Source organism: Hemiscyllium ocellatum, chromosome 35 (assembly GCF_020745735.1).
Source record: "Hemiscyllium ocellatum isolate sHemOce1 chromosome 35, sHemOce1.pat.X.cur, whole genome shotgun sequence".
Classification (NCBI taxonomy): domain Eukaryota; kingdom Metazoa; phylum Chordata; class Chondrichthyes; order Orectolobiformes; family Hemiscylliidae; genus Hemiscyllium; species Hemiscyllium ocellatum.
The window spans coordinates 37,112,556-37,138,428 of record NC_083435.1 but is presented as its reverse complement, the minus strand read 5'-3'; the positions used below and the strand labels follow the sequence as shown (position 1 = coordinate 37,138,428).

The following is a 25,873-nucleotide window of genomic DNA, read 5'->3' as shown; positions in this document are numbered from 1 at the left end:
CGGGCACTTTAGTATGGCCAATTCACCTAACCTGCACATTTTTGGACTTTGGGAGGAAACCCACGCAGACACAGGGACAATGTGCAATCTCTGCACAGACAGTCGCCTGAGGCGGGAATTGAACCCGGGTCTCTGACACTGTGAGGCAGCAGTGCTAACCACTGTGCCACCGTGCTGCCCAAATTGAACACAGCAACTGCCACAAGCTGCTGCTGTGTAAATGAATATAATCATTCTTGTGAAATCATTTAAAAAATTATCAAAATCAATAAGTCAATAAATAACTTTTAATGATTACAAATGACACATATTGGTGATTGTATTTAAACAATGGCGATAAGTAGTGATCAAACTTAGTATTCAACAATAACTCAGATTTATAATATTTATATATTTATCTCAGAATTAGAATATGTAAAACTGATATTTATGTACAGAGATTTGCATAACATTTGAAATTTGTTAACGTCAGATGCAAAATCAATTTCTTTCAATATAAGAACTGTCTCTGAGTTCCTTCAGGACGTTGCTTCATTTCAGGTCAATCACTGACCCACTGAAGACAGTGAGGATGAGAATCTGTGAGGGAGGAACCATCCGTGAAGATCCCTCTGACGGTGACACTGCTCACATTGAGACGGGATGGAAACATGACTTGAGAAGATCTCACTTGAAGAACCAAGATCCAAACCTGGGGATCTGGGATTCACTGTTCAATCTGTGGAAATACATTCCCAGAAAAATTGATCTCAGTCCTGAAGGAATTGGGTGTGAGCAATGAGCCGTAATGCTGTGTGTCTGCTGTGATAAGGAAGGATAGATAATGGTGTCCATGTTCACATTGGAACAGGAGAGTCCCGTTATTCCACAATGAGGCTCCAGGAATATCCTGCAGTGGGGCCCAGGAAACCCACAAGGTTAGGAATGGACAGACACAAGGCAATCACTTCAGGGTGGGGAGGGGAGGGGAGTTAGTCTGACAGGGTTTAACAGTGACTGGGAGGGTTGGACAGGGTGAGAAGGGGAGAGGAATTAATTTGACAGGGTTTAACAGTGATTGGGAGGGTGGGACAGGGTCAGGAGGGGAGGGGAATTAGTCTGTCAGGGTTTAACAGTGTCTGGGAGGGTGTGACAGGGTCAGGAGGGGAGAGGAATTAGTATGACAGGGTTTAACAGTGTCTGGGAGGGTGGGACAGGGTCAGGAGGGGAGGGGAATTAGCCTGACAGGGTTTAACAGTGACTGGGAAGGTGGGACAGGGTCAGGAGGGGAGGGGAATTAGTCTGACAGGATTTAACAGTGACTGGGAGGGTGGGACAGGGTCAGGAGGGGAGGGGAATTAGTCTGTCAGGGTTTAACACTGTCTGGGAGGGTGTGACAGGGTCAGGAGGGGAGAGGAATTAGTATGACAGGGTTTAACAGTGTCTGGGAGGGTGGGACAGGGTCAGGAGGGGAGGGGAATTACTCTGACAGGGTTTATCAGTGTCTGGGAGGGTGGGACAGGGTCAGGAGGGGAGGGGAATTAGTCTGACAGGGTTTAACACTGTCTGGGAGGGTGTGACAGGGTCAGGAGGGGAGAGGAATTAGTATGACAGGGTTTAACAGTGTCTGGGAGGGTGGGACAGGGTCAGGAGGGGAGGGGAATTACTCTGACAGGGTTTATCAGTGTCTGGGAGGGTGGGACAGGGTCAGGAGGGGAGGGGAATTAGTCTGACAGGGTTTAACAGTGTCTGGGAGGGTGGGACAGGGTCAGGAGGGGAGGGGAATTAGTCTGACAGGGTTTAACAGTGTCTGGGAGGGTGGGACAGGGTCAGGAGGGGAGGGGAATCAGTCTGACAGGGTTTAACAGTGTCTGGGAGGGTGGGACAGGGTCAGGAGGGATGTAAAAATGTTAAGTTGCCATGTCACTTACTGAATCATGAAGAAGCTGCACCAGAGATATCAGAAGCTGAGAAAATAAAAACCGAACATGTGAAGTTCTCTCAAATATAAAATGAGACAGTGTGAGATATTCTCTATCACTCATTGGACCCAGGATTTAATCCCCCTCAGCATTAACTAACCGGACTCTCCGAGCCCCCCCCCCCCCAGTGGGAATTAAGGGTGAGTGAGTGGAGGGAGGGGCAGTGGGGGAAGGGAATGGAGGGTGACAGTTCGAAGGAGAGACACTGGGGACATGGAGTAGAGAAACAGGACGATAAGAGAGTGTTGGCTGAGAAACAGCACTGTGAGGAGACAGACCCGTCACCCTGAGCAACACCCTGGCAAATATAACTCTACACTCTAATAGGGGCAGCACGGTGGCTCAGTGGTTAGCACTGTTGTCTCACAGCACCAGGGACCCGGGTACAATTCCCATCTTGCGTGACTGTGCGGAGTTTGCACATTCTCCCCGTGTCTGTGTGGGTTTTCTCCGGGTGGTCCAGTTTTCCACAATCCAAAGGTGAGTTGGCCATGCTACATTGCCCATGGTGTTAGGTGTGTTAGTCAGGGGTAAATATAGGATAGGGGAATAGGGAATAGGGGAGTAGGTTACTCTTCGGAGGGTTGGGCTGAAGGGCCTGTTTCCACACTGTAAGAATCTACTCTACCTCTCCGATTACCTTATCCATCATTCCCAACACTCTGTCCCCTCAGTCACTTACTGGGAGCTGTTGTGTAGGTCCCACTTGGTGAACCTGCAGAAATAAAATAAACATCCATTAGGATAGGGAATAATCCATTCTCAGAGACTGTAAACAGATGTTCAAACTTTATCAAGGTGATGGCACACAAACAAGGCAGTCAGCAAGGTTTTACAGAGATTGTGTCAGAAATCCTCATTCGCATACTCCCCTCCGCTGCATCCCCACCAGATGCAGAAAATCCCTTCCATTCCATTAATATTCAGTCAGTGAGGATCTGATTGGGTGCAGTGGGTTTAATGATCAATATTAGACCTGGTCTGGGCCAATCACATAAAGGAAGATCAGACAGGGAACGAGATGTGTTTATACGTGTGTATCCATGTGTGGGAATTCAATCAGTTCCGTTCCCCATAGTGCCCTGTACTCTCAGTATCGGAGATTCCCCCACACTCACTCTGTCCCCTCAGTTCTACATTCCCCTCTCTCTGATTCTTACCTCTCCGTGATATTTTCCAGATGATTATTCCGAATATCCCGACAATAACAGCCAATAGAATGACCATTGATGCAATGAGACTTCCAAGATGGGAATGCAGCCAATTGCTTTTCAGATTTTCTGAAACACATTGGAAATATATCAGGATTCTCTCTGTCCCTGGATTTATTTCTAACTCTGTGTTGATTGGGAACAATTATAACCCTCCGGGCTGTTGGGAATTGTTGGGATTGGTTGAAATGCTGGTTTGACCCGCACCCGATTTCACTCTCCAGTGAAGTCACCAAGGATCCCATTGATAGGGGTATAAACATCGTGTTGTACCTGTCCTGGGGGTGACCTCCCCAGACATTTCACTTCCCATTCTCACCAATATCTCTGTGTCCTGTCCTTGCTCATGCTGGTGGGGTAGATCGGCCTTGGGTGAGGTGAAGGAGTGAGTGAAGGGTTGGAGGGGTGTAGTTAGGTGTCCCAGAAAGGCACTTCCTCAGTGGTTGGGCAAGGAGCAGTTTGGGATCTCACTGGTGAGTGTCGGGGATGCTGAGTACCAATGGAATGGTGTTTGGGTGCCACAGTGGGCTGGATGATGGGGCCTTGTTAGGTATCCAGTTGTGGTGTTCTGTGTTGTGTCATGTTCACTATTAGAGTTATTCTTTTTACATAACAGAGGGGTTTGACCACTGCATGATAATAGAAGGACAAGGCTGGTAGATGTAGGGAATGCTGGAAGACTTGAGAAATTGAGGTTCTGATAAAGAAAAAGAAAGAGGCATTTGTCAGGTATAGACAGCAGGGATTGAGTAAATCCCAAGAAATGTATAAGTGCATTTGGAGTATCCTTAAGAGGGAAATCAGGAGGACAAAAAGGGAACATGAGACAGCTTTCACAAATGCAGTTAAGGAGAATCCGAAGAGACTCTAAAAGCACATTTCGGCAAAAGAGTAAATAGTTAGAGAATAGGGCACCTCAAAGATCAATGTGGCTGTCTATGTGTGGAACCATAAGAGATCAGTCAGATACTAATCACATATTTTGTGTCAGTATGTATCATGGAGAAGGACATGGAAGCTCGGGAACTTGGGAAAATAAATAGTGATGGCTTGAAAACAGTGCACATTACAGAAGAGGAGGTACTGAAGATTAAAATGCACAATGGTAGATAAATCCCCAGGACCTGATCAGGTGTTACCCAGAATTCTGTGGGAAGCTAGGGAAGAGGTTGCTGCGTACCTAGCTCAGATGTTTGGATCACCAATAGCCAAGGGAGGGATGCCAGAAGGCTGGAGGTTGGCTAATGTGGTGGCACTATTTAAGAAAGGCTGTAATGAAATGCTAGGGAACTATAGACCAATGAGCCATACATCAGTGGTGGGTACATTGTTGGAGGAGATTCTGAGGAATAGGACTCACATGCATTTGGAAAGCAAGGACTGATTAGGGATAGTCAACATGGCTTTGTGTGTGGGAAATTGTGTCTCTGTAACTTAACAATGTTTTTTGAAGAGGTATCAATGAAGATTGGTGAAGGCAGAGGGGTAGATGTTGTCCATATGGACTTCAGCAAAGTGTTTGACCAAGTTCTGCATGTAGACTGGTTAGTAAGGTTAGATCACATGGGACCCAGAGGAAGCTAGCTAACTGAATATAAAACTTGGCTTCAAGGTGGGAAACAAAGGTTGGTCTAAGAGGGTTGCTTTTTGGAGTGGAAGCCTGTGACCAGTGGTGTGCCACAAGGATCGGTGCTGGCTCCATTGCTTTTCATCATTTATATAACTCAGTTGCAGATATGGGCCGAAAAATGATCGATGGAGTTTAATCCAGGTAATTGTGAGGTGCTGTGCTTTGGGATATCACATGTTAAGGAAAAGGATACAGTTAGTGGCAGGACTCTGAACAGCATTGATAGACAGAAGAATCTTCAGTTTCAAATCTATAACTCCCTGAAAGTGATCACCCAAGTAGATACGGTGGTAAAGAAGGCGTATGGCATCTTGCCTTCATTGGTCAGGGTCAGAGTGTGGCACTGGAAAAGCACAGCCAGACAGGCAGCATCTGAGGTGCAGGAGAATCGATGTTTCGAGCGTAAGCTCTTCATCAGGAATGAGGCTTGTGGCCCAAGATAAATGGGAGGGGTTGGGGGGAGGTTGCGTGAGGGGAAGGCAGCTGGGAATGCAATAGGTAGATGGTGGGGGTAAAGATGATAGGTCGAAGAGGAGGGTGAAGTGGTTAGGTGGAAAGGAAGATGGAAAGGTGGGACAGTTGAAGAGGGCGGTGCTGAGTTGGAAGGTTTCTTCTGGGATTAAGGTGTGGGGAGGGAAAATGAGGAAACTGGTGAAATCCACAAAGATCCCGTGTGGTTGGATGGTCCCAAGGTGGAAGATGAGGCGTTCTTCCTCCAGGTATCGGGTGGTTAGGGTTTGGCGGTGGAGGAGGCCCAGGGACGTGCATGTCCTTGTTAGAGTGAGAGGGGGAGTTAAAGTGTTCAGCCACAGGGTGGTGTGTGTGTCAGAGATGGCTGAACGCTTTAACTTGCTTGCAAACATAAGCCCGAGATTTCAATGAAGTAATGAAACAACTGTCATTGTCTAAGGATTGGCACTCTGTGATCCCAAGAAAGATCTAGTGTTGACATGCGATGTCTCCCCACACATTTCATTGTAGAGATCCCTGGTGGAGTTCAGCTGGAGTTTGGCAGCAGCCTTTACTCAGGATAATCACACTTTCTCTAACAAGTTCTAACAATATTCCATCCTCTGCCGTGAGCTGGTATCTCTGGGTCCAAACATTTTTCAATTCAAAGGATTTCAAGTGCCTTTTGGTTCCCCCCATAAATACAAGTTATTTCCGGTTTGAAGGGATTGGATCTTTCTGTGTCCCAAGCCTGATAGTCAGCTCTGATTAGGAGCTTGTCCAGAAAGTTTAATGCCATTACAGACCTTTCCACTGGGGGGGCGCTACCAGTGGTATATTTGCTAATGGTAGGCAGCTCAATACATCCACATTCACTACTCAGCCTCCCAGGCAGTGTTCTGGCTTGCAATTGTAAGCACTTAGTATTAGAACCCACCATTGAAGGTGGCCCAAAATTACAGGGTGGCCCTGCCTTGTCTCTTTAAGCACACCAAGTAGTCCATGATTATCACAAATTTTAATTCATAAAGGTATTGGTGGAATGTCCTGACCCCAGATATGACCATCAATCCTTCCTTCTGTATCTGGGTGTATTTACGTGCTGCATTGGCCAAAGTCCTAGACGTATATGCTCTTGGATGTTCCTCTCCACTGATCCACCATGAGCTAATACGACTCCAATGCTGTGCGGGGAGACATTGCATGTCAATACTCGGTCTTTCTTGGGATCACAGAGTGCCAATCCTTAGAGGATGACAGTTGTATCGTTCCTTCATTGAAAGCTCGGTCTTATGTTTGCAACCATTTCCCAGGCTGATCCTTTCTGTCACGAGTTGATGTCATGGTGCCAGGACGGAGGCCAGGTTATGTACAAACGTTCCAAAATAATTTACCAGCCCAAGATATGACGTAAGTTCCTGGACAGACGTAGGAACCAGAGCACCTTTGATCTCCCTCACTTTATCTTCCAACAGGTATAACCCAGAGTTGTCGAATCTGTATCCCAAGTAGACCATTTGGGATACACATTTCCCCTTCTTAGGCAAATGCCTGCCTTGGAAAACCACCTTCGGACTATATCCAGTTCTCTGACTGCTCCTTATTAGTTTTCCCTGTTATTGACTAATTTACCATCTAAGTAAATGGCGACCTGGGGTAGACCATGCAAGATGTTCTCTATTGTCCACTGAAAGATCGAACAGGCTGACAATACCTCAAATGGCAGTCTTGTATCTTGGTACAATCCCTGATGGATATTAATTGTAGCATACATCTGGGAACCTGGTCTGATCACAATTGCAAGGAAGTGTGGCTCATGTCCAGCTGTGTGAAGGAGAACTCCCATCCTGCACCAACGTTGGGCACAAATCCTGAGGGTCTGGCGATCTATTCTGCTGTCAAAAGCAGTTTACACTTTGTTTAAAATCCCCACAAAGGCAAACCGACCCACTGGGCTTCAGTACCATTCCAATCACTGCTGCCTATTCCACAAACTGGACTGGTTTGATCATTCCTTCACTTTCCAGCCTTCTAATTTCTGCCTTGACTTTTGCCTGTCAGGCCAATGGCACTGGGCAGGCCTTACAGCATCATGGGATTGATTCCTGGTCAACATGCAAGGTAGTTTGGCTCCTCTGATAACCCCTAGATCTTCCTGGATGATCTACAGGTAATTAAATTGAATTTCACTCAAGCAGCCAGTTTCTAATTGAAATATATTGAGCCATTCGGGGTGAATCTCTCACAACTGATTTCTCCCCATAAGCTCGGATTTGAAGCTTTTAGCACAATCATTGGTAACTGAACCTGCTGCCTTCCGTGAAAGAGCGGAACTGAAGTTGTACCCCTGATCTCTGAAGCTTCCTCAGTTGAGGTTCTCAGTCTGGCCAAGATCTTGTGCAAAGTTAAGGGTTGGAGTTCAGAGTGAATCTTGTTAAAGGTTGGTTCTGTGATCACTGATACAGCTGCACTCGGATCGACCTCCATCAGAACAGAATGACCAGTTAACCAGACGTTTAAATTGGTTGGTTCTGATTTTGATGTCAGGAAGCAATTTGACTGTTCCAAACCAGATATGGACTGATTTTTCAGGTTACCCTCCAGGATACCAGCCTATAAGTTATCTCACTCAGTTTAAGCCCAGTGGGGCTCTTTTGCTGTCTCAATTCCATGTTCCCAACAGAAACACAATGGCTTGATGGCCAGGATCTTGAAGAAAATTCTAACCATTTGCCGGGGCTTGGTTTGGGGGTTTGCTGTGAGCCAACCTCGAGTCCCTCTGATCGATATGTCCTGACTGAGGCTATGTAATTGCCTGCACTCAGGTGGTGTTCCCCAAGTTCAGTCGGATTGTCGAGGGTGTCCACTTCCATTCGAATACGCTGTAATTCATGAGCTCCACTTGCTGCATTTTCCAATGATAAAGCCAGTTGTAGTAGCTGCCTGAAGTGCAGTTGGGATTCAGCCAGTAGGTGTTTTTGCATAGTTGCATAATTAATTGCAACATAGTGACATCATTAATAACATCACAGTTACATCAGTAATTCCACATATAATTCTCTATGCATCTCATTAAAGGTTAAGCCAAATTCACATGCTTCTGTCAGTCTTCTTAACCTCGTCAGGAATCCTGATGTGGATATCCCTGGTTCTTGAATTACCAAATAAAAACAATTGTGTCTCAGAATTAGAGGAAGCTTTTGCTTATAATATTCCTGAATTATCTTCATTAATTCTTGAAAGGTTTTAGTATCTCGTGCCTCAGAAAAAGCTAAGGTCCCAATAACACAATAAGCTGTGGCTCCACAGGCTGTCAGGAGAATTACTTGTTCCTTTTCAGCTGCCACAATGATGTTGCCCAGACAATATGCCGCATTATTTTCAGAAACTGGGCCCAGTCCTTGATCGCAGGATTGATGAGTCAAGTTGCCCAAACAAATGCTTCCCTGACTGAAAGGTGCCTGTTGTGAGCAAGTTTCTTCAGGATCGTGCTTTACCTCATTGCCCCTGAAATAACCCTACAGAAGCTCGTATTCACTCACCAAGCCACTCGTTATTTACACATGAACATTCCTAGACTTTAGAAGCACCTCATTCAGAGTCAGCTGCCAAACCCTCAATACCTCTGACACACCCTTTTTTTAATGTCAGTCAGGACTCCCTGATTGGATTAGGTTAACAGCCCAATCAGGGACCTCCTATTGACGGGGTGCAGCTGGCTGACCTTGGTATAATCACTACAGGAATAATCTGGTGTAGGAATCCAGGACAAGGGAGAACCATCTTCAAATGAGAGTGAAACCATTTAGGAGAGAAATCAAGAAACAATACCTCGGAAATTCACTGATGGAAATCTGGAGTTTTCTAACCAAATTGCTGTGAGCACTGAGGATCAATTGAATATTTCCAGCCTGAGATCAGGAGGGTTTTGTTGGGGAAGAGCAGCAAAAGACATGGAGCAGGAATGGGTAAAGGGAGTGAGGGACAGATCAGAGCAACCTCAATGAATGGTGGAACAGACAGGACGCACACACACACACACATACACTCACACATACTGCAGTCCCTTACCCAACTGATAGAGCTGGGCCTCTACCAGGCTGCTGTGTTCAATTTGACAGGAGTATTGATCCTCATCCCCAGCACTGATCTCAATCTCTTTCTGGATCTGATGGGTCTCATCGTGGTTCGGTCGAACCCCCGAGGAATATATCCCAGACATGACCTTTCCATTCCTTAGCCAGGTCACCTCGATGTCTACAGGATAAAACCCAGTGACCAGGCAGGAGAGAGTGAGCGGCTTGTCCTGACCATTGGGCTCCCTCCTGGAGATGAACACTTCAGGCTGAACTGTGATGGGAAAGGGTGAAAATACAAACAATAGACAGACACTGAATGGAATGGGAGAACGGTTTCATAGATCAGTGAGGTTAGATCAGAACATGGAGCAAAACAGAAATACATACTTTTCCTTGTGAAATATTCCTTTCCAGCTTCCAAATATCTCTTTAAATGTTCAACATCTTCTTCTTCCAGGTGTCTTTTCCAGTAGTTGTTCCAGGAATCATCAGAATCCCATTTCTCTTTAGTCATCACTGCGATGGAATTGGATGCGATCCATTTCATTCTGTTTGGGTCTAAACTGATAAAGTCTTCTCCATCAAAGCCAAATCTCATCGATGTCTTAATGCTGCCATCATCACTGATCTCAACAGTAGCTATCCGTTGAAAAATGTGAAATCCTGCCAGCGATCAGTCATCGATAATTAATAATTAATAACCAGAGGAACAATCTCATTTAAGGGGAATGGGGATCCTATATCAGGCCCAGGGAGAGGCGGTTACACATGGGGCTAATCCCCAAGGCCTGTGCTGTCAGAGGGTCCCAGACTCAGGCAGCACTGCCCCTTTCTCCAGCTGCTGTCTCACTCCTCAACCTGGAGCAAATCAGCAATGTGCTCTCCGATCCAGGTCAGAATTCCAGCGCTCACATTCCCACTGTCCTGGAATGACAGGCCCAGTCCTTCTGATCGTTTCTTTCGATCACAGGCTGCATTCTGGGGGATGTAGTCCATGTCTGACTGTGACCACTCCGTCAGCCTCCCACAGGCACTGACCCACGATCGGACTCTGTGTGTTATTTACAAGGACCCTCTCCCTGCGTGGGGCTGTGAAATCTCTTCCCCTGAGCCTGGCTGAATGGAGATGAGGATCAATCTCTTTAAGCTACTCATGACCCTGTGTCCACTGCTTTCTGTCAGTTTTATAAATGATTTGGATGTGCAAATAGGAGGAATGGTTAGTAATGGTTCGTTTGCAAATGACACCAAAATAGGAAATGTAGCGTGCAGTGAAGAAGATTATCTCAGAGTACAATGGGACCTTGCTGAAAATGTGTTGCTGGTTAAAGCGCAGCAGGTCAGGCAGCATCCAAGGAACAGGAAATTCAACGTTTTGGGCATAAGCCCTTCATCATCTTTACAATGGGACCTTGATCAGATGGGCTGAGGAGTAGCAGATGGAGATTAATTTAGGTAAATTTTGGATAAATCATAGTCGCACTTCTACAGTTAATGATATGGTGCTGGGGAGTGTTACCAAACAAACAGACCTTGGGGTGTAGAGTCATAGTTCCTGAAGGTGGAGTTACAGATTGACAGGATAGTGAAGAAGGTGTTTGGTCTACTTGCCTTTATTGGTCAGTGGATTGAGTACAGGAGTTGAACTATCATAGATTAGACTTACAGTGTGGAAACAGGCCCTTCGGCCCAACAAGTCCACACCGACCCGCCGAAGCGCAACCCACCCATACCCCTACATTTACCCCTTACCTAACACTACGGGCAATTTAGCTTGGCCAATTCACCTGACCCGCACATCTTTGGACTGTGGGAGGAAACCGGAGCACCCGGAGGAAACCCACGCAGACACGGGGAGAACGTGCAAACTCCACACAGTCAGTCGCCTGAGTCGGGAATTGAACCCGGGTCTACAGGCGCTGTGAGGCAGCAGTGCTAACCACTGTGCCACCGTGCGCTGTCCACTGATTCAGCCACGTTTTGAGTGCTATGCTAATTTTTGGACTTCCTGTGATAGGAAAGAGTTCAGAAGAGATTTACAAAGTTTGAAATAGAGTGAGAAATTGAATAGGCTGGAGTTATTTTCCCTTCAGTGTTGGCGGCTTAGGGGTCATCTTTAGAAGTTTATAAAATCATGAGGGGCATGGATAAGGTGAATAGCCAAGTTATTTTTCCCAGGGTAGGGGAGTCCGAAACTAAAGAGCATAGGTATAAGGTGAGAGGGAAAAGATGTAAAAGGGACCTAAGTGGCAACTTTTTCATGCAGAGGATGGTGTAATTATGGAATGAGATGCCAGGGGGAGTGATAGAGGCTGGTACAGTATCAACATTTAATCAACATCGATATGGGTTTATGCATAAAAAGTGTTTAGAAGGATATGGGTTAAATGCTGGCAAATGGGACTTCGATCAGTTTAGGATTTCTGGTCTGCATGGATGAGTTGGACTAAAGGGTGTGGTTCTGAGCTGTACAACTCTATGTCCAATTTCCTCTAATTATTGCAGTTCTTTCAATTTTGTTCTTGTTGTTTAATCCATTCCTCACAAATTAAACAGAATGAGTTGGCCTCTTTTGAGGCAGTTTCCCAGAATGCCCTGTTCCAAGTCCCAGCTGGCCCAAAGGGGTCACAATGTATCTGCACAACGTGATTCAAAAATATCTCCAGATCCTGAATGGACCGTGACAGTCAAATATTCTCTTTCATGTCCCTCCGGTTCTCAATTCATTCGTTATCCCACTGTTTGCTGATTGGCTCATAACTAAATATGAATAATGTTAATGATCATTCCATCAATTTCTTTATTTGTTAAAAATATTTCTTCCTCCCTAGCTTTATTTACTTTACAATTTTTTTTTCTCTGTTTTAATGACAACAAGTAATATATTCCAGTGTTACACTTGATATGCTGCTTTCAAACACATTCCCAGTTAATTCTAGTAACATGGGAGTTCAGAGGGAGAGTGGGCAAGTCAGCCCTTTGAGTCCACTCCACCATTTAACATGATCATGGCTGATCTTATCCTGGTCTCACCTCCACCTTCCTGCCTGCTCCCATCCCCCTTTATCCTGCTTTCCATCAGGAACATAGCCATTTCTTTCCTGAATTTGTTGATTGGTTCTGCCCCACTCTGGGTCAGTGAGTTCCACAGATTCACAACCCTCTGAAAGAGGGAGTTTCTTCTCATCTCAGTTTTGAACCGACCTCCTCTCTCTATGTCTATGACCTCTTGTTCGAGACTGTCCCACAAGGGGAACGTCTGCTACACATCAATCTTATCAATCCCCTTTAGCATTATATATTCCTCAATCAGATCCTCCTTCATTCCTCTGATCTCCAGTGAGTCCAGGCCCAAGCTATTCAATTGATTCTCGTACAATAACCCTTTCATCCCTGGAACCAGCCTGGTGAACCTCCTCTGAACTGCCTGCAATGCCACCACATCCTCCCTTAGGTAAGGAGACCACAACCGGACATCATTCTTCAGGTGTGGACTCACCAATGCCTTATATAACTGTAACAACACTTCTTTGCAATAAATACCAGTATTCCATTTGCCTTTCTTATGAGATGCTGCACCTGTATATCTACTTTCTGCAATTCATGCTCAAAAACACCCAGATCCCTCTGCACTGACACACTGTGAATCTACTTGCCAGTGAATTAAAATTTGCCTCCTTATTTTCTAGCCAATATGGACAAGCCACACTTATTCACTCCACCTGTCACAGTCGCAGGAAAATTGATGTTTTGGGCAAATGCCCTTCATCAGGAATGCTGAAATGTCGATTCTCCTGCTCCTCAGATGCTACCTGACCTGCTGTGCTTTTCCAGCACCACACTCTCAACTCTAATCTCCAGCATCTGCAATCCTCACTTTCCCCTAGTCCACCTATCAGAGTCTGGCCCATTTTCCTCACTAATATCCATCTGGAAACTTATTATCTCCTCATCATAGTCTGGTTTCCCACCAATATTAGTATTATCCATGAGTTTAACTATGATACACTCTGACCCTGCTAGCTGATCATTTATACAGATTGTAATTAATTGAAGTCTGAGAACTGAACCATGCAGCACAAGATTATTTACAGTTCACCACCCAGAGAAAGACCCATTTTTCCTGATCTCCTGTTTTCTGTCAATTAGCCAATCCTTTATCCAAACCAATACTCTACCTTTAACCCCCAAGGATCTGACCATCAGGATCAGTCTTTTATGTGGCATCTTGTCAAATGCCTTCTGGAAGTCTAGATCAACCATATCCACTGGGCACTGATGAATTGAGCTTCATTTATCTAAATGTTTAGTTATCTCCTCCCTTATGATTGGCTTCAGCAGCTTCCCCACGGCAAAGGTCAAGCTAACTGGTCTACAGTTTCCCACTTTGTGCCTAACTCCTTTTTGAATAAGGGTATCACATTAGCATGCTCCAATTCACAGGTACCTTTCCAGAATCCAGGGAATTTTGGAATATCTCAACTAATGCATCCGCTATCTCTGTTGACAAATCCTTTTATACCTCTGGGTGCAGGCCATCAGACCCTGGGGGAATTATCTGCCTTTAATCCCATCAGTTTATGTAATACCTTCTCCCCAGTTACAGCAATTGCACCAAGTTCCTTGATAGTAACTGCAGTTTTTGGGAGGACAGTGCTACCTTACACTGTGACAACAGAGACATTTCTGCTATCCCTGAATACCCCATTATTACCTCACTGTTTCTGTCCTGTAAAGGAGAAAGTGAGGACTGCAGATGCTGGAGATCAGAGCTGAAAATGTGTTGCTGGAAAAGCTCAGGTCAGGCAGCAGGTCAGCTTCCTTGGATGCTGCCTGACCTGCTGCACTTTTCCAGCAACACATTTTCAGCTCTGTCCTGTAAAGGACCAACATTTACTTTCACTATTCTCTTCCTTTTTATACAGTTTATAAAAGCTTCTGGTATCAGGGCTTACGTTGTGCAAGGTTCATACTCAGAATTATTTTGTTCTTCTGATCTAACTGGATCCACACAGTGTGACACACACACACTCACTCACTCACTCTCTTTCTTGTCCCCCATCTCATCCCGTGGAATAACCTGTGGACACACTGGACCCGGAGAAGAGGGAAACCCAGGCTGGAAGGAAATTCCCTTTCAGCCCCTCATTTGTATGAATTCCATCAAGACCAGCTCATCGTCTGCACCACCAGAGGAGAATGGAAGCTCTTGGTGGGAGTTCAACCCAACTCCCAAAGCCAACCCAATTCCCTCCCTTTCACCATGACCCAGACTGTGACCTCCCCGTCTCTTTCTCGCTCTGCTTCTTAAAAACAGAAAACAGATTTTCCTAATTATCTTTCCACTTTGCAATTTATGTTTTGTTATTTTTGCTATATGTTGTTTAAAAAGTTATTAGTTTATTGCTTTGACAGTTTGGATTGCTGAGCAAGCTGCTCGTGTTTTCTTCATACATCAATATGGGGTGAAATTAATATTTAATGTTGTGCCAAGTGTGATCTCCAGCAGCTGCCTCTGGGTTTCTTAGTGTGGGAAGGAGAGCTCACAAGCCGTCGGGTTGCTTTCTTGTGGGGAGGCTGGGTGAGGGGGGGGGGGGGATTTGGGTGGGATTGATGGCAAAAAAGGCTATTTTTTTCCAATAGAAATGAGACTTGTTCACAATCCACAGCATGTCTGGCAGTATCAGTGCAGACAGAAACAAGGGCCAGTGACCCTGCTTCAGAATGGGCAGATCTTGAACCTGAAGCATTGACTCTCTTTGCTGTAGTTGTGGGTATGTTCCCTGAGCTGGGAAGTTGATGTGCAGATGTTTTGTCCCCTGACTTGTGACATCTTCAGTGTTTCGGAGCCTCCTGTGAAGTGCTGCGGTACTGTATCCTCTGGAATTTATTTGGCTCCATTCCTGCTGCTTCCGATTGTTCTTTGTCGGTCTAGGTCATTGTGCTTGTTGATTGAGTTTGTGGATGAGTGCCATGCCATAGAAATTGTCTGGTTGTCCTCTGTTTGGCTTACACTATGATCGTTGTGTTGACTCAGTTGAATTTGTGGTCTTTGTCGTTGCTGTGTGTGGCTATCAGGGACAGCTGGTCGTGGTGTTGAGTGGTTAGTTGGTGTTCATGGATACAGATTGCCAGTTGTCTGCCTGTTTGTCCGATATAGTGTTTCATACAGTCTTCGTATGGAATCCTGTAAATTATGTTAGTCTAGCACATGATGGGCGTGGGGTCTTTTGTCCTGGTGAGTGATATCTGAGCGTGCCTGTCAGTTTATGGACTGTCATGGATCCCAGTGGGTGGAGAAATCTGGCTGTCAGTCTGAGACGTTTTTATATCAGGGAGGGCAGTTAGTGTGTTGGGTTGTGGCATCTCTTGGTCACATGGTTTGTCTGTTAGGCATCTGCGGATGAAGTTGTGGGGATATCCCTTCTTGGTGAAGACTCTGTAGAGGTGTTCTTCTTCTTCCCTTCATAGGTCGGGAGAGCTGCAGTGTGGTGTAGCCCTTTTGAACAGGGTCCTCATGCAGATTCTCTTGTGTGTGTTCGGGTGGTTGCTGTTGTAGTTCAGGACCTGGTCCATGTGTGTGGCTTTTCTGTACACTGTTGTGGTACATTCACCGCTCTGTGTTCTTTCTACCGTCACATCCAGAATGGGAGTTGACTGTTGGTTTCCTCCCCTCTCGTAAGTCTGATCCCTATGACCAGAATCAATAATATAATATGTATTCTCTATATCTGTTCTCTTAATAACTACAAAGATGTTGACCAAGTATCTGATTCAGAGTTTGGGTTGGATTTATAGGAGGGCTGTTTGTTCCAGTTTCTGCATCACTGCTTGTGCTCTGAGCCCGGAGATGGGTGAGCCCATAGGTGGCCCATTGATCTGTTCATGTATTTGGTTGTTGAATGGGAAGTGTGTCCTCAAGCACAGGTCTAGTAATGTGAGTCTGCAGACCTTGTTGGGAGGTTCCCTGTCACGTCACCTGTTCTGTTTGTCCTGGAGGTTGGCTGTTGTCTCTCTGGCTAGAGTTTTGTCAATTGAAGTGAACAGTGTTATTACATTGAATGAAACCATTGCTTCATCCTTATCCATGTTTATGTTCTTAATGTTGTCTAGGAATTCCTGTGATGATTGTATGGAGTGTTTGGATCTGCTGAGAAGATGTTTCAGTTTTTGTTAGAGTTCTTTTGCGACACACAGAAAGAGAACGGCACTCCAAAACAAAATGACTAACCAACAGCAGAGAAGACAACACAACAGTTACCTGGGTGAGATTCATACGAAGACTGTACGAAACACTATATCGGACAAACAGGCAAACAACTAGCAATCGACATCCATGAACACCAACTAACCACTCAACACCACGACCAGCTGTTCCTGGTAGGGATGGCAAAGACCAATTTAACTTGTTGACACAACTAAGATGTTAAATGGTTAATTTGTTCTACTAACATGTTAGAAATTAAATGCTAAACAACTCTGGGAGGTTGTTGGGGGTGTTGTTTTTCTGTCTTGCAGGCAAAGTGTGATAATCTAATCAATCAGACTCTACAAATGCTAAACTATTGCAGATGGCAGTAGAAAAATAAGGAATAATCTAATCACACATTAGATTATTTCTGAAAGCAATCACTTTAAATGTTTTTGGTGGCATATACTATGCCTGTTCCTAGGTGTGTGACTATGGCAGAGTGACAGGGGGTTGTGTCTCACAAGCATGACTGACTGTGTATAAAGAGAGGACTGTTCCCTTATTCAGTGACCCTCACTTGACATGCTCTGCAAGCATCGTGAACAGTATTAAGTAATTCTCCAAAAAGCTTGTACTTGCTTAAATAAGTTGTGGCTGTTCACAGAAGTTGGCGGATTGCAGTTGCATCAAGCGTGTAAGAATCTCAAGAAGGGAAACTCGCACAACGATTGTAGGACAAACTGATCAGAGGACAGCCAGAGAATTTCTAGAAGCTTGGCACTCATCCAGGGACTCTATCAACAAGCACATTGACCTAGACCCAATATACCGACCACTCCAACGAACAACCGGAACAAGTAACCGGAAGCAGCAGGAATGGAACCAAATAAATTTCAGAGGACACAGTACAGCAGCGTTTCACAGGAGGCTCTGAAACACTGAAGAAGATGTTACCGAGGCAGGGGACAAAACATCTGCACATCAACTTCCCAGCTCAGTGAACATACCCATAACCACAGCAACCTGTACCCGAGCTACAAATCTTTACACAACCCTTGATCGACTCTCTTTCTCTCTCTATGGATGTTGCCTGGTCAGCTTTGAATTTCCAGCATTTTCTGTTTAAATTTCAGATTTCCAGCATCTGCGATACTTTCCTATCCTGTGATATGCTGCAGTGACATGTCTACTTTCGGGGTGCCTGTAAGATGTTACTGCATTGTACCAGGTTTGAAGAAACAGAGATACTTACATAATAGGAAGAACCAAGTTGTGTGTCATTGTCCGGTGTTAGGGCTCCCATGACTGAGCGGCACAAAATGGCTGCTGGCTGCCCATGGCTAATTTATTTTTTAATTTCAAAAATCTACTTTATTCAAATAAATCTTTGGGACATGTACAGGTGATGATGCTATTCAGATACATACAGTCTTTACATTCAGAGAACAGATTTGAGTCATTGATATTTGATGAGTTGGAGGGGGCGCATACTCTAAGCTTAAACTGTATAAGTTCAGACATTCTGAAGCTTTTAGTGTGCCTTTTTGCAATGCTGTAACTGAAGCTGTCGATCACATTAAAGGTTACCTGACTCTGCTCCGTGACTCAGACTCTCACAGATAAAGTCTAACATCTGAGAAAGCAATGGTTGGAAGGTGGGTCACACTGAAAGCTGAGATTTCAATGGGCTTTGCAAACAGAGGAATGGACTATAAAATCTAAGATGTTTTGTTGAACCTATGTAAAACATTTTGACCACATTGTGTTTACACTTCCCTATTTTCCCTCAAAAGGTATGAAGAGATGGGCTGAATGCTGGAGTAGAAAAGGCTCACAGAAATAGGGGAAGCATTGAGGCCTATCATGTCTCTCCCAATCCTGGACCAAAATGTCAGTGTTGGGAAATGAATGAGGTTTTATGATGAAAGGGAACAACCAACAGGGAAATTCAATCAGCCACATCTTACCAGATGTCTGGTTTGTCCTCTTCATTACTGCACTCATTGTTTCCCTTGCCATGTTTGCATGTCTGTTCACTATCTCTGTGACATAATCCCAGAAATTCTCATTGAAGAATTCTGCCATGAACTGCTGCTTGGGGATGTTCCGCTGGGATTTATTGTCACGAGAAGCTATTATAACTCCATTGACTGTTGCACTGTTTATAAACTCAGGAAAGTCATTAATTCCAGAAACAATTGTATACATTCCACTGTATACATTAGTCTCTGTAAAACAAACAATAAAAGCAGGGAATTACTCAACACCAACATAAACATCATATTAATATACCTGGGCTACAAAACGAGAATCCCATCACAGACATCAGGGACATCACTAATGTGAGAGATTGCCCTCAAAATCACTTTCAACATGTTATATCTGTAAAGGTCAGGTTGAAAATAATTACACACACTTCCAGCTGGTCAAAGTGAGGCCCATCCACACAGTGACAATCTCCAATAACCCACCAAATTATAACACTGTCAGAATCCTGTCTGATATAATCAACAGAATCAGATTCAACTGGGTCAGAATTAGCTGCTGCAGCCTCTCAGAACAGGGAGTAAACACAGAGTCAGAGTCACTCAGACACTCGATGGAATCAGTGTGGACACAGGGAGAGGCTGCGACACAATCCAGTGATTGGATATTAAACAGAAAGTCACTAACCTGGAACAGGAACTTGGCATAAATGGAAGAAAAATATTGAAGGGACTTTCCTGCCCATGGTCCATCTAGAGTGAGGAATTCAGGATAATCCGAGGGCAGGTTTATCCATAACTAAGAAAGGTGTGGGGTGAGTGAATCCAGATTGAAATGAAGAGAAACAGGAATATTTGGGAGGATGAAGTGTGAGACCATGGGGGACAGTCACTGTGTGAACAGTCTCTCTGTCAAACAGGGGGATGGACAATCCCGAGCAGGATCCCCACTGTCCTTCACTGAGCTTTTTAATCAGCCCTTTATACACGGCCAGTAGGATGTTGGTGTCTGAGATAACCCGGCCTATTCAACCATGAGGGCATCACAGCTGGGCCTGGGCTGGGTTAAACATGGAGTCTCCTTCTCCTCCCCGCAGTGTTTACAAGACTTTAGACCAGGAATGATGAAGCTGTTTGGCTTCTCCCAATCGATGTGAAAATTAAAATTCTCCATTGGAACCATTTCCCATTTGCTCGGAGCTTCTCTGATCTCGGGGTTTCTACATCCTGCTGTCAGGAGACCTGGACACAAATCCCATCAGAGTCTCCCAGACTGTGCTGCCTTCAATGTGTAAAAGATCAGGCTGGCTGTATAACAGGCGGCTGATCAAACATCCCCCATTTCAAACTCTCCCCAAGAGACTCACATTCACCCCAGACACAGAGAGAGAGAGAGGGAGAGAATGGAAAGCTGAATTCTGTACTTACCGGGAGAGACCCGGGAAAAGCACAGGGAGATGGAGAGAAGGATCAGCAACATTCTGGGAATCCACTCTCCCTATTCCAATCAGGATCTGGGAAGAAAACAGTGATTGGAAAATATCTGCTGTTCACAAACTGAAAAATAACCAAAATAAACGTTTGTTTCTACCATGATGCCATTTCCTGATCGACAAAGTAATTTGATCATTTCCTGAACTTGAAGCTGCCGAACCAGTCTCAGTCCCAGTCTCAGTAAAAAACCCAATAAAGAGATGAACAGATTTCTGTCACCAGTACCCAGGGAGATCAGACACAGACAGGTTGAGTTACTCGCTGTGAAACAGACACAGGGAAAACTGACATTTCTCCCGTTGGCAGGACACAGGGTGTGGGGTCTTTGTGGGATACCCTTCGGCGGGTCAGGGTGGACTTGTTGGGCCAAATGGCCTGTTCCCATACTGTAGGGAGTCTATGAATCGATGATTCTAAAAACAGCCGTCTCATGTTCATATGAACTTGTACCAGAAGCTGAAAGAAAACAATTTCAAAATCTAACGGAAGAACTTGGTCAAAGTTTGAAAAGATCAAACAAAGTAACATTGCAAAGTGGATAAGGCCATGGAAATAAATCAGACCCATATCACACTCTTGGAGAGACGACTTTGTTGGAGTTCAAGAATTCCCTTTGTGAAGTATTGGTAACTCATGATGAAGAGCAGAGAGTTAAAACTGCGAAGAATTTCCTTGTGTTATAAAGTGGAGGTTGAGACCCCCGCCCTGTGAACTAAACCGAAATGCCCAAAGAGGAGCCCCTCACCTCATAATCTGTAAAAGTGGGTGTGCCGAGTGGTGTAACCTGCTTCTCAGCAACTTCAATTGGTTCAATAAAATAAATCCCTGACACTCACTTTAAAATCAACTCGTCACCATCTATTTATCGAACTCTAACAGGGAACAAACTAACGAAACTGATCAAGCAGAATTAATCCCGATTAACTTCTAACTATTCCCAATTACAGCAAGATTCAAATTGCATGTTTTTCCAATAAAGACCAGTCCAACTTATAGATAAAAAAATTTAGTCCCTCAAAATTCCGGCCATGTTACGTGTCTTCTGGAATGTTCTGTGCCTGCTCTGACAATTCTTCAGTCAGGAATATTAACTAGCTGCACCATTTTTATTTTGATGGTGGTTTTCTAAGACACAGATGAGGCTGTGAGAGCCAGTGATTCTCTCTTGAGAGCTGAGGGCTGTTGGCTGTGCTGGAGGGCAGTTAGCTCTGAGGTCTTTATTCAACTGCCCCCTTCCTTTATCCCCTTAATTACATATCAATATTTCACACAATAGGATTGGTTCTCTGTTGTTAAAATCATCAGCCTTAAACCTTATAGATTTTTGGTATCTAAGTTGCTGCTCAAATTAATTGGCTAAATTCAAAAGCCTGTTGTATTGAAAAAAAAACTGGTGTTTAGCCTGCTATCTGCATGGCCTTTCAATGTAATGTGTCAGTTTGGGTGTTGTCTGTGTATGTGCAAACTTTCAAGCTGCTGCTCATGGACATACATTTTAAATCTCTAAGCATAGATAAAGCACACGATCTTTTAAAGGGACCATGCAATGCATTCACCCATCCACCCCTAGCATTTTACAAACTCCAAATTCTAACTTCCTGCCTTCCAATCCACAAGTATTCTCCTCAACTTTGCAACATTTGTGTGAGGAAAGTTTCCTCATGTTTACCAAGAGGAGTGGGGGAAAAAAATAAGATTTTCAGAGATACGAAAGCACATCAATCTTTGTTAGGGAGAGATAAGGAGGTGGGTAATTTGAAAGAGTATTGCTAGAATAGATGGAGTTCATGGTGTGAAACGTAGTGTTCTTACTTGTAAGGCTAAGTTAGAGGGTCTGATGGAAAGTGCTGGGAGGAGTAACAGAAATTCTCGGTTCCAGAACAGTTTATCCTGGGATCTTTCCTGAATGTGTGATAACAAGGTCACAAAACCACAGGTAGAACAGAAGGAGAGATCAAAGAGAAAAAATAAGGAAGTTAAAATTCAATTATCGGAAACTATATTTGTTCAAGTTGTTTTGAAAAAGCAAGTACAGTTGAAGAACAAAGTGGGCATTTTCTACTTCAGAGAAGTTCACTAAGTTACAATTGAAAGGTGGAAAGAGAAAGCAGTGGAACCAAAAAGGCAAATCTGCACATATCCCACAAGTCACTATCTTAAAAACGAAGTGTTGATGAGGAAATGGAGACCAAGTGGGTGAAAAATGGGCAGGAGCTCATCAGGCTGTATTACTGGTGTGTGATATAAAGGAGGGGTTGTGGGTAGCACCATGAGAGTTACCAGCAGGAGGTCATTTGGGAATAAGGAAAACTCAAGCAAAAATAGAAGTCTATTTTTCTTGACCTGGACTGCAGAAAGATGTCATTGCATTTTGCCAGACATGTCAGACATGTCAGAGAATTGGAAAACTCATTTATTAATCAAACCAACACCTTTCATACCTATTCCAGCATTTGATGAATCTTTTACAAAAGTTTTAATTATTGCATCAGATCCAGCCCTAAAACAAAAAGTGGGGATCAGTATTTGTTGACCATAATGGATGTGTCTCTGAGATTTCCAGAGGCCATTCCAGAATGAGATAGCATGGCTGATAGGAGTGTAGAAGAATTACTCAATATTTTTTCCATTGTTACAGACAACCCGTAGAAATGCAATTGGAACAAGGATCAAATTTTCCATTAAAGTTATTCAAGGAAATTAGAAAGAGCTCAGACATCTAAATAATTTAAATCAATTGTGTACCATCCAAAAATGGGGGAGCATTAGAACAGTGACATCAAACTTTAAATTGAATTGAATTTATTGTCATGTGTACTGAGGCACAGTGAAAAGCTTTGTCTTGTGAGCAATACAGGCAGATCACAGAGTTAAGTAGCATAGATAAGTAAATAATAGGCATTTACGCGGCAAAAACAGAAAAAACAGGGACAGACGAATGTTAAGAGTTTGTAAGTCCATTCAGTATTCTAACAACAGTAGAGTAGAAACGGTTTTGTAACCAGCTGGTCCCTGTGTGCAGGCTTCTCTACCTTCCCCCCGATGGTAGAGGGTGTAGAGGAGGTTATAGAAAAACATTGCCAGGGTGGGATGGATCTTTGAGAATGCTGGCAGCCTTTCCTTGACAGTGGGCCTGGTAGATGGATTTTATAGATGGGAGATTGGCCTTTGTGATTGTCTGGGCTGAGTTCACCACTCTCTGTAACCATCTCCAATCTTGAATGGTACAGTTGCCATTCCAGGTAGTGATACATCCAGACAGAATGCTCTTGATTAGTACACTTATAAAAGATGGACATCACGCTGAATTTCCTCAGCTGTCTGAGGAAGAAGAGACATTGTTGGGCCTTTGTAACCAGTGTGTCCACATGAAGAGTCCAAGAAAATTTGTTGTTGATGGTCACTCCCAGGAGCTTGACACTCTCCACTCGTTCCACCTCTGTGCTGTTAATGTATGTGCATGTGGTGCTGGGGCGGGGCAATTGCCAGCATTGAGATCTCGGTTGTTCTCAGTGCACCATTTTCCAGGTCTTCACTTTCCCATTTGTAGTCTGTTTCATTGCCATCTGAGATTTGGCCGACTATGGTGGTGTCATCAGCGGACTTGTAAATGGAATTAGCCTGGTATTTGGTGGCGCAGTCATGGGTATACAGTAGGGGACTGAGTACAGACTCCAGTGTTGAGTGTTAGTGAGGATGAAATATTGTTCCCAATCTTCACTGATTGTGGCCTGTGGGTCAGGAAAGTGAGGATCCAGTTGCAGAGAGTGGGGCTCAGTCTGATATCACTAAGTTTAGTCATCAGGGGATGCTAGTGTTGAAGCCTGAACTGTAGTCAATGAGTAGGATTCTTACGTAGCTGTTCTTGGTGTCAAGATGTTCTTGGGAGGAGTGAAGGGCAAGTGATATGGCATCTGATGTGGATCTGTTGGTCTGATAGGCAAATTGGAGTGGGTCAGGAATTGTGGGAAGGCTGGAGTTGATTAATGCCATGACCAGCCTTTCAAAGCACTTCATGTCCACCAAAGTTAGGGCCACTGGGCGGTTGTCATTGACACATGCAGCATGAGTATTCTTAGGCACAGGGATGATGTTGGCCGTCTTGAAACCGGCAGGGACAGTGGCCTGCTCCAGGGAGAGGTTGTAGATGTCCGAGAAGACCTCAGTCAGTTGTTCTGTGCATGCTCTGAGTGCACGGCCTGGTACTTCGTCTGGTCCCATCGTTTTCCTTGGATTCACACAAAGGAAAACTGATCTGACCTCTGATGCAATGACTGTTGGGAGAGGGTCATCAGGACTTGTTGGAATAGGTGTTTCCTCTCCACCGAAATTCTGCCCAAAGCGAGCACAGAAGGTGTTGAGACAATCTGGGAGGGATGTGTCACCATCTGCTATCTTGCACTGTGATGTCATTCAGTTCTTGCCATAGTTGTCGGGTGTCTGTCTGGGTCTCTAGTTTGGATCAGTATTGGTCCTTGGCTGTCTTCATGGCTCTGTGAGGGTCATAATTGGATTCCTTATATTTGAGTGGGTCTCCTGATGTGAAGGCCTCACACCCAGTTTTTAGCAGGTTCTGTATATCCTGAGTTATCCAGGGTTTCCTGTTGGGGAACACTGAGATTTAAAAACTATGTTGGGGGGCAGACAGTCAAGACCACTCAGGGGATTGTGTTAAGAACCTGGCCAAACCCCCTCAACATATTCAGAAGATCGTCTGGATACTAACTTTTTCTTATTGTAAAACTCAGCATGAGATGCTGCATTCCAGATTCAGTTTTATTAGTCCATCTACCGGATTTAAAGCAGAACACACTTTATTCACCCACTGTAATTAAAATACAACAAAATATCAACTCTACTGGAAAATATAATAGGATAATTAAAGCAATAACTATTACTAATTAACTGTTCCAATGGAGTGATATCTCATAAATGCACCCATGGCAAAATGTAAATTTAGAGAACAGACTATCTCACATCCAACTCCAATAACAGGAAGGGAACCCCCAGCTTTTGGCTGTAACTGAGAGAGGGATAAAGAGGTTCCACGTCTTCAAACCGCAACAGCAACTATTGAAATGTATATAAAACATCCTGGGTCTGTGGGAGCCTGACCCCACAGGGTCATTCAGGCTGTGTCTATTATTCCAACTTATAAAACCCCCAAGGCCTCACAAGCTGTTTACTCTCACGGCTCAGCTGGACTGCTCAGTACCTCTGCCTTCAAATCTCTCTTCAATAAAAACCAGGGTAAAATCCACCACTTAATGCCACAGTGTCATCACAACTGAGAGAACAGAATTCTATTTGTACATTTTTTTACAATTTGGAATGTACCTAATAAATCAGCTCAATTCAGTCCATTTCAATTAATATTCGGACATGAGGTGGGAGGACCATTTAAATTAATTCAGGAAATATTGAAGAGTCAAGAGTTCAAAGATGAAATATTTGGACAACGTGATAAATATTAGGGAGAAATTAAATAGAGTGGGCGAGTTGGCTGGACAGTGTGTAAAGCACACTCGTTTTCGGAGTGCCGCTCCTTCATCAGGTACTGGATGATCTTGTCATTTTCAGACACATGTGGAAGGATCATTTGGAGTATCTCTCAGAATTATTCAATCAACTTCAGAAGGCGTGCTTGGTGTTAAACCTGGTGAACAGTGAGATCACAAAAACCCAAGTCATGTTCTTCAGGCAGATCATTGGACAGATGGCCCCATAAACTGTGAAAGGAAAGGGTAATGGGGAGCTTTCCATACAATTGACAAAAAGAGGGCTGAGGAGTAGCAGATGGAGTTTAATTCAGAGAAATGTGAGGTACTGCATTTTGGGAAAGCAAATCTTAGCAGGACTTATACCTGAATG

At 44.3% G+C, this 25,873-nt stretch overlaps 1 protein-coding gene across 6 annotated transcripts; it reads right to left on the bottom strand.

The window, feature by feature from the left end:
- Positions 1-273: 273 nt before the first annotated feature.
- On the bottom strand, positions 274-20,136 carry LOC132832680 (class I histocompatibility antigen, F10 alpha chain-like). 6 transcript variants are annotated; one of them, XR_009646964.1, is made up of 8 exons: positions 19,197-19,528; positions 18,491-18,751; positions 9,719-9,994; positions 9,324-9,602; positions 3,122-3,241; positions 2,602-2,676; positions 1,911-1,946; positions 274-718 (listed from the first exon to the last, which is right to left on the bottom strand). XR_009646964.1 is itself a non-coding variant. In XM_060850771.1 (8 exons), the coding sequence occupies exons 1-7, from the start codon at positions 19,986-19,988 to the stop codon at positions 1,915-1,917; spliced, it is 1,053 nt and encodes a 350-aa protein (XP_060706754.1). In that variant the 5' UTR covers positions 19,989-20,136; the 3' UTR covers positions 274-718; positions 1,911-1,914. The 6 variants fall into 6 exon arrangements, 5 of the variants coding, with proteins under 5 accessions (XP_060706754.1, XP_060706752.1, XP_060706755.1 ...); XM_060850771.1 differs by lacking the exon at positions 19,197-19,528 and adding an exon at positions 19,937-20,136 and having other exon boundaries at positions 2,644-2,676; XM_060850769.1 differs by having other exon boundaries at positions 2,644-2,676; positions 19,197-19,526.
- Between the last annotated feature and the right edge of the window lie 5,737 nt (positions 20,137-25,873).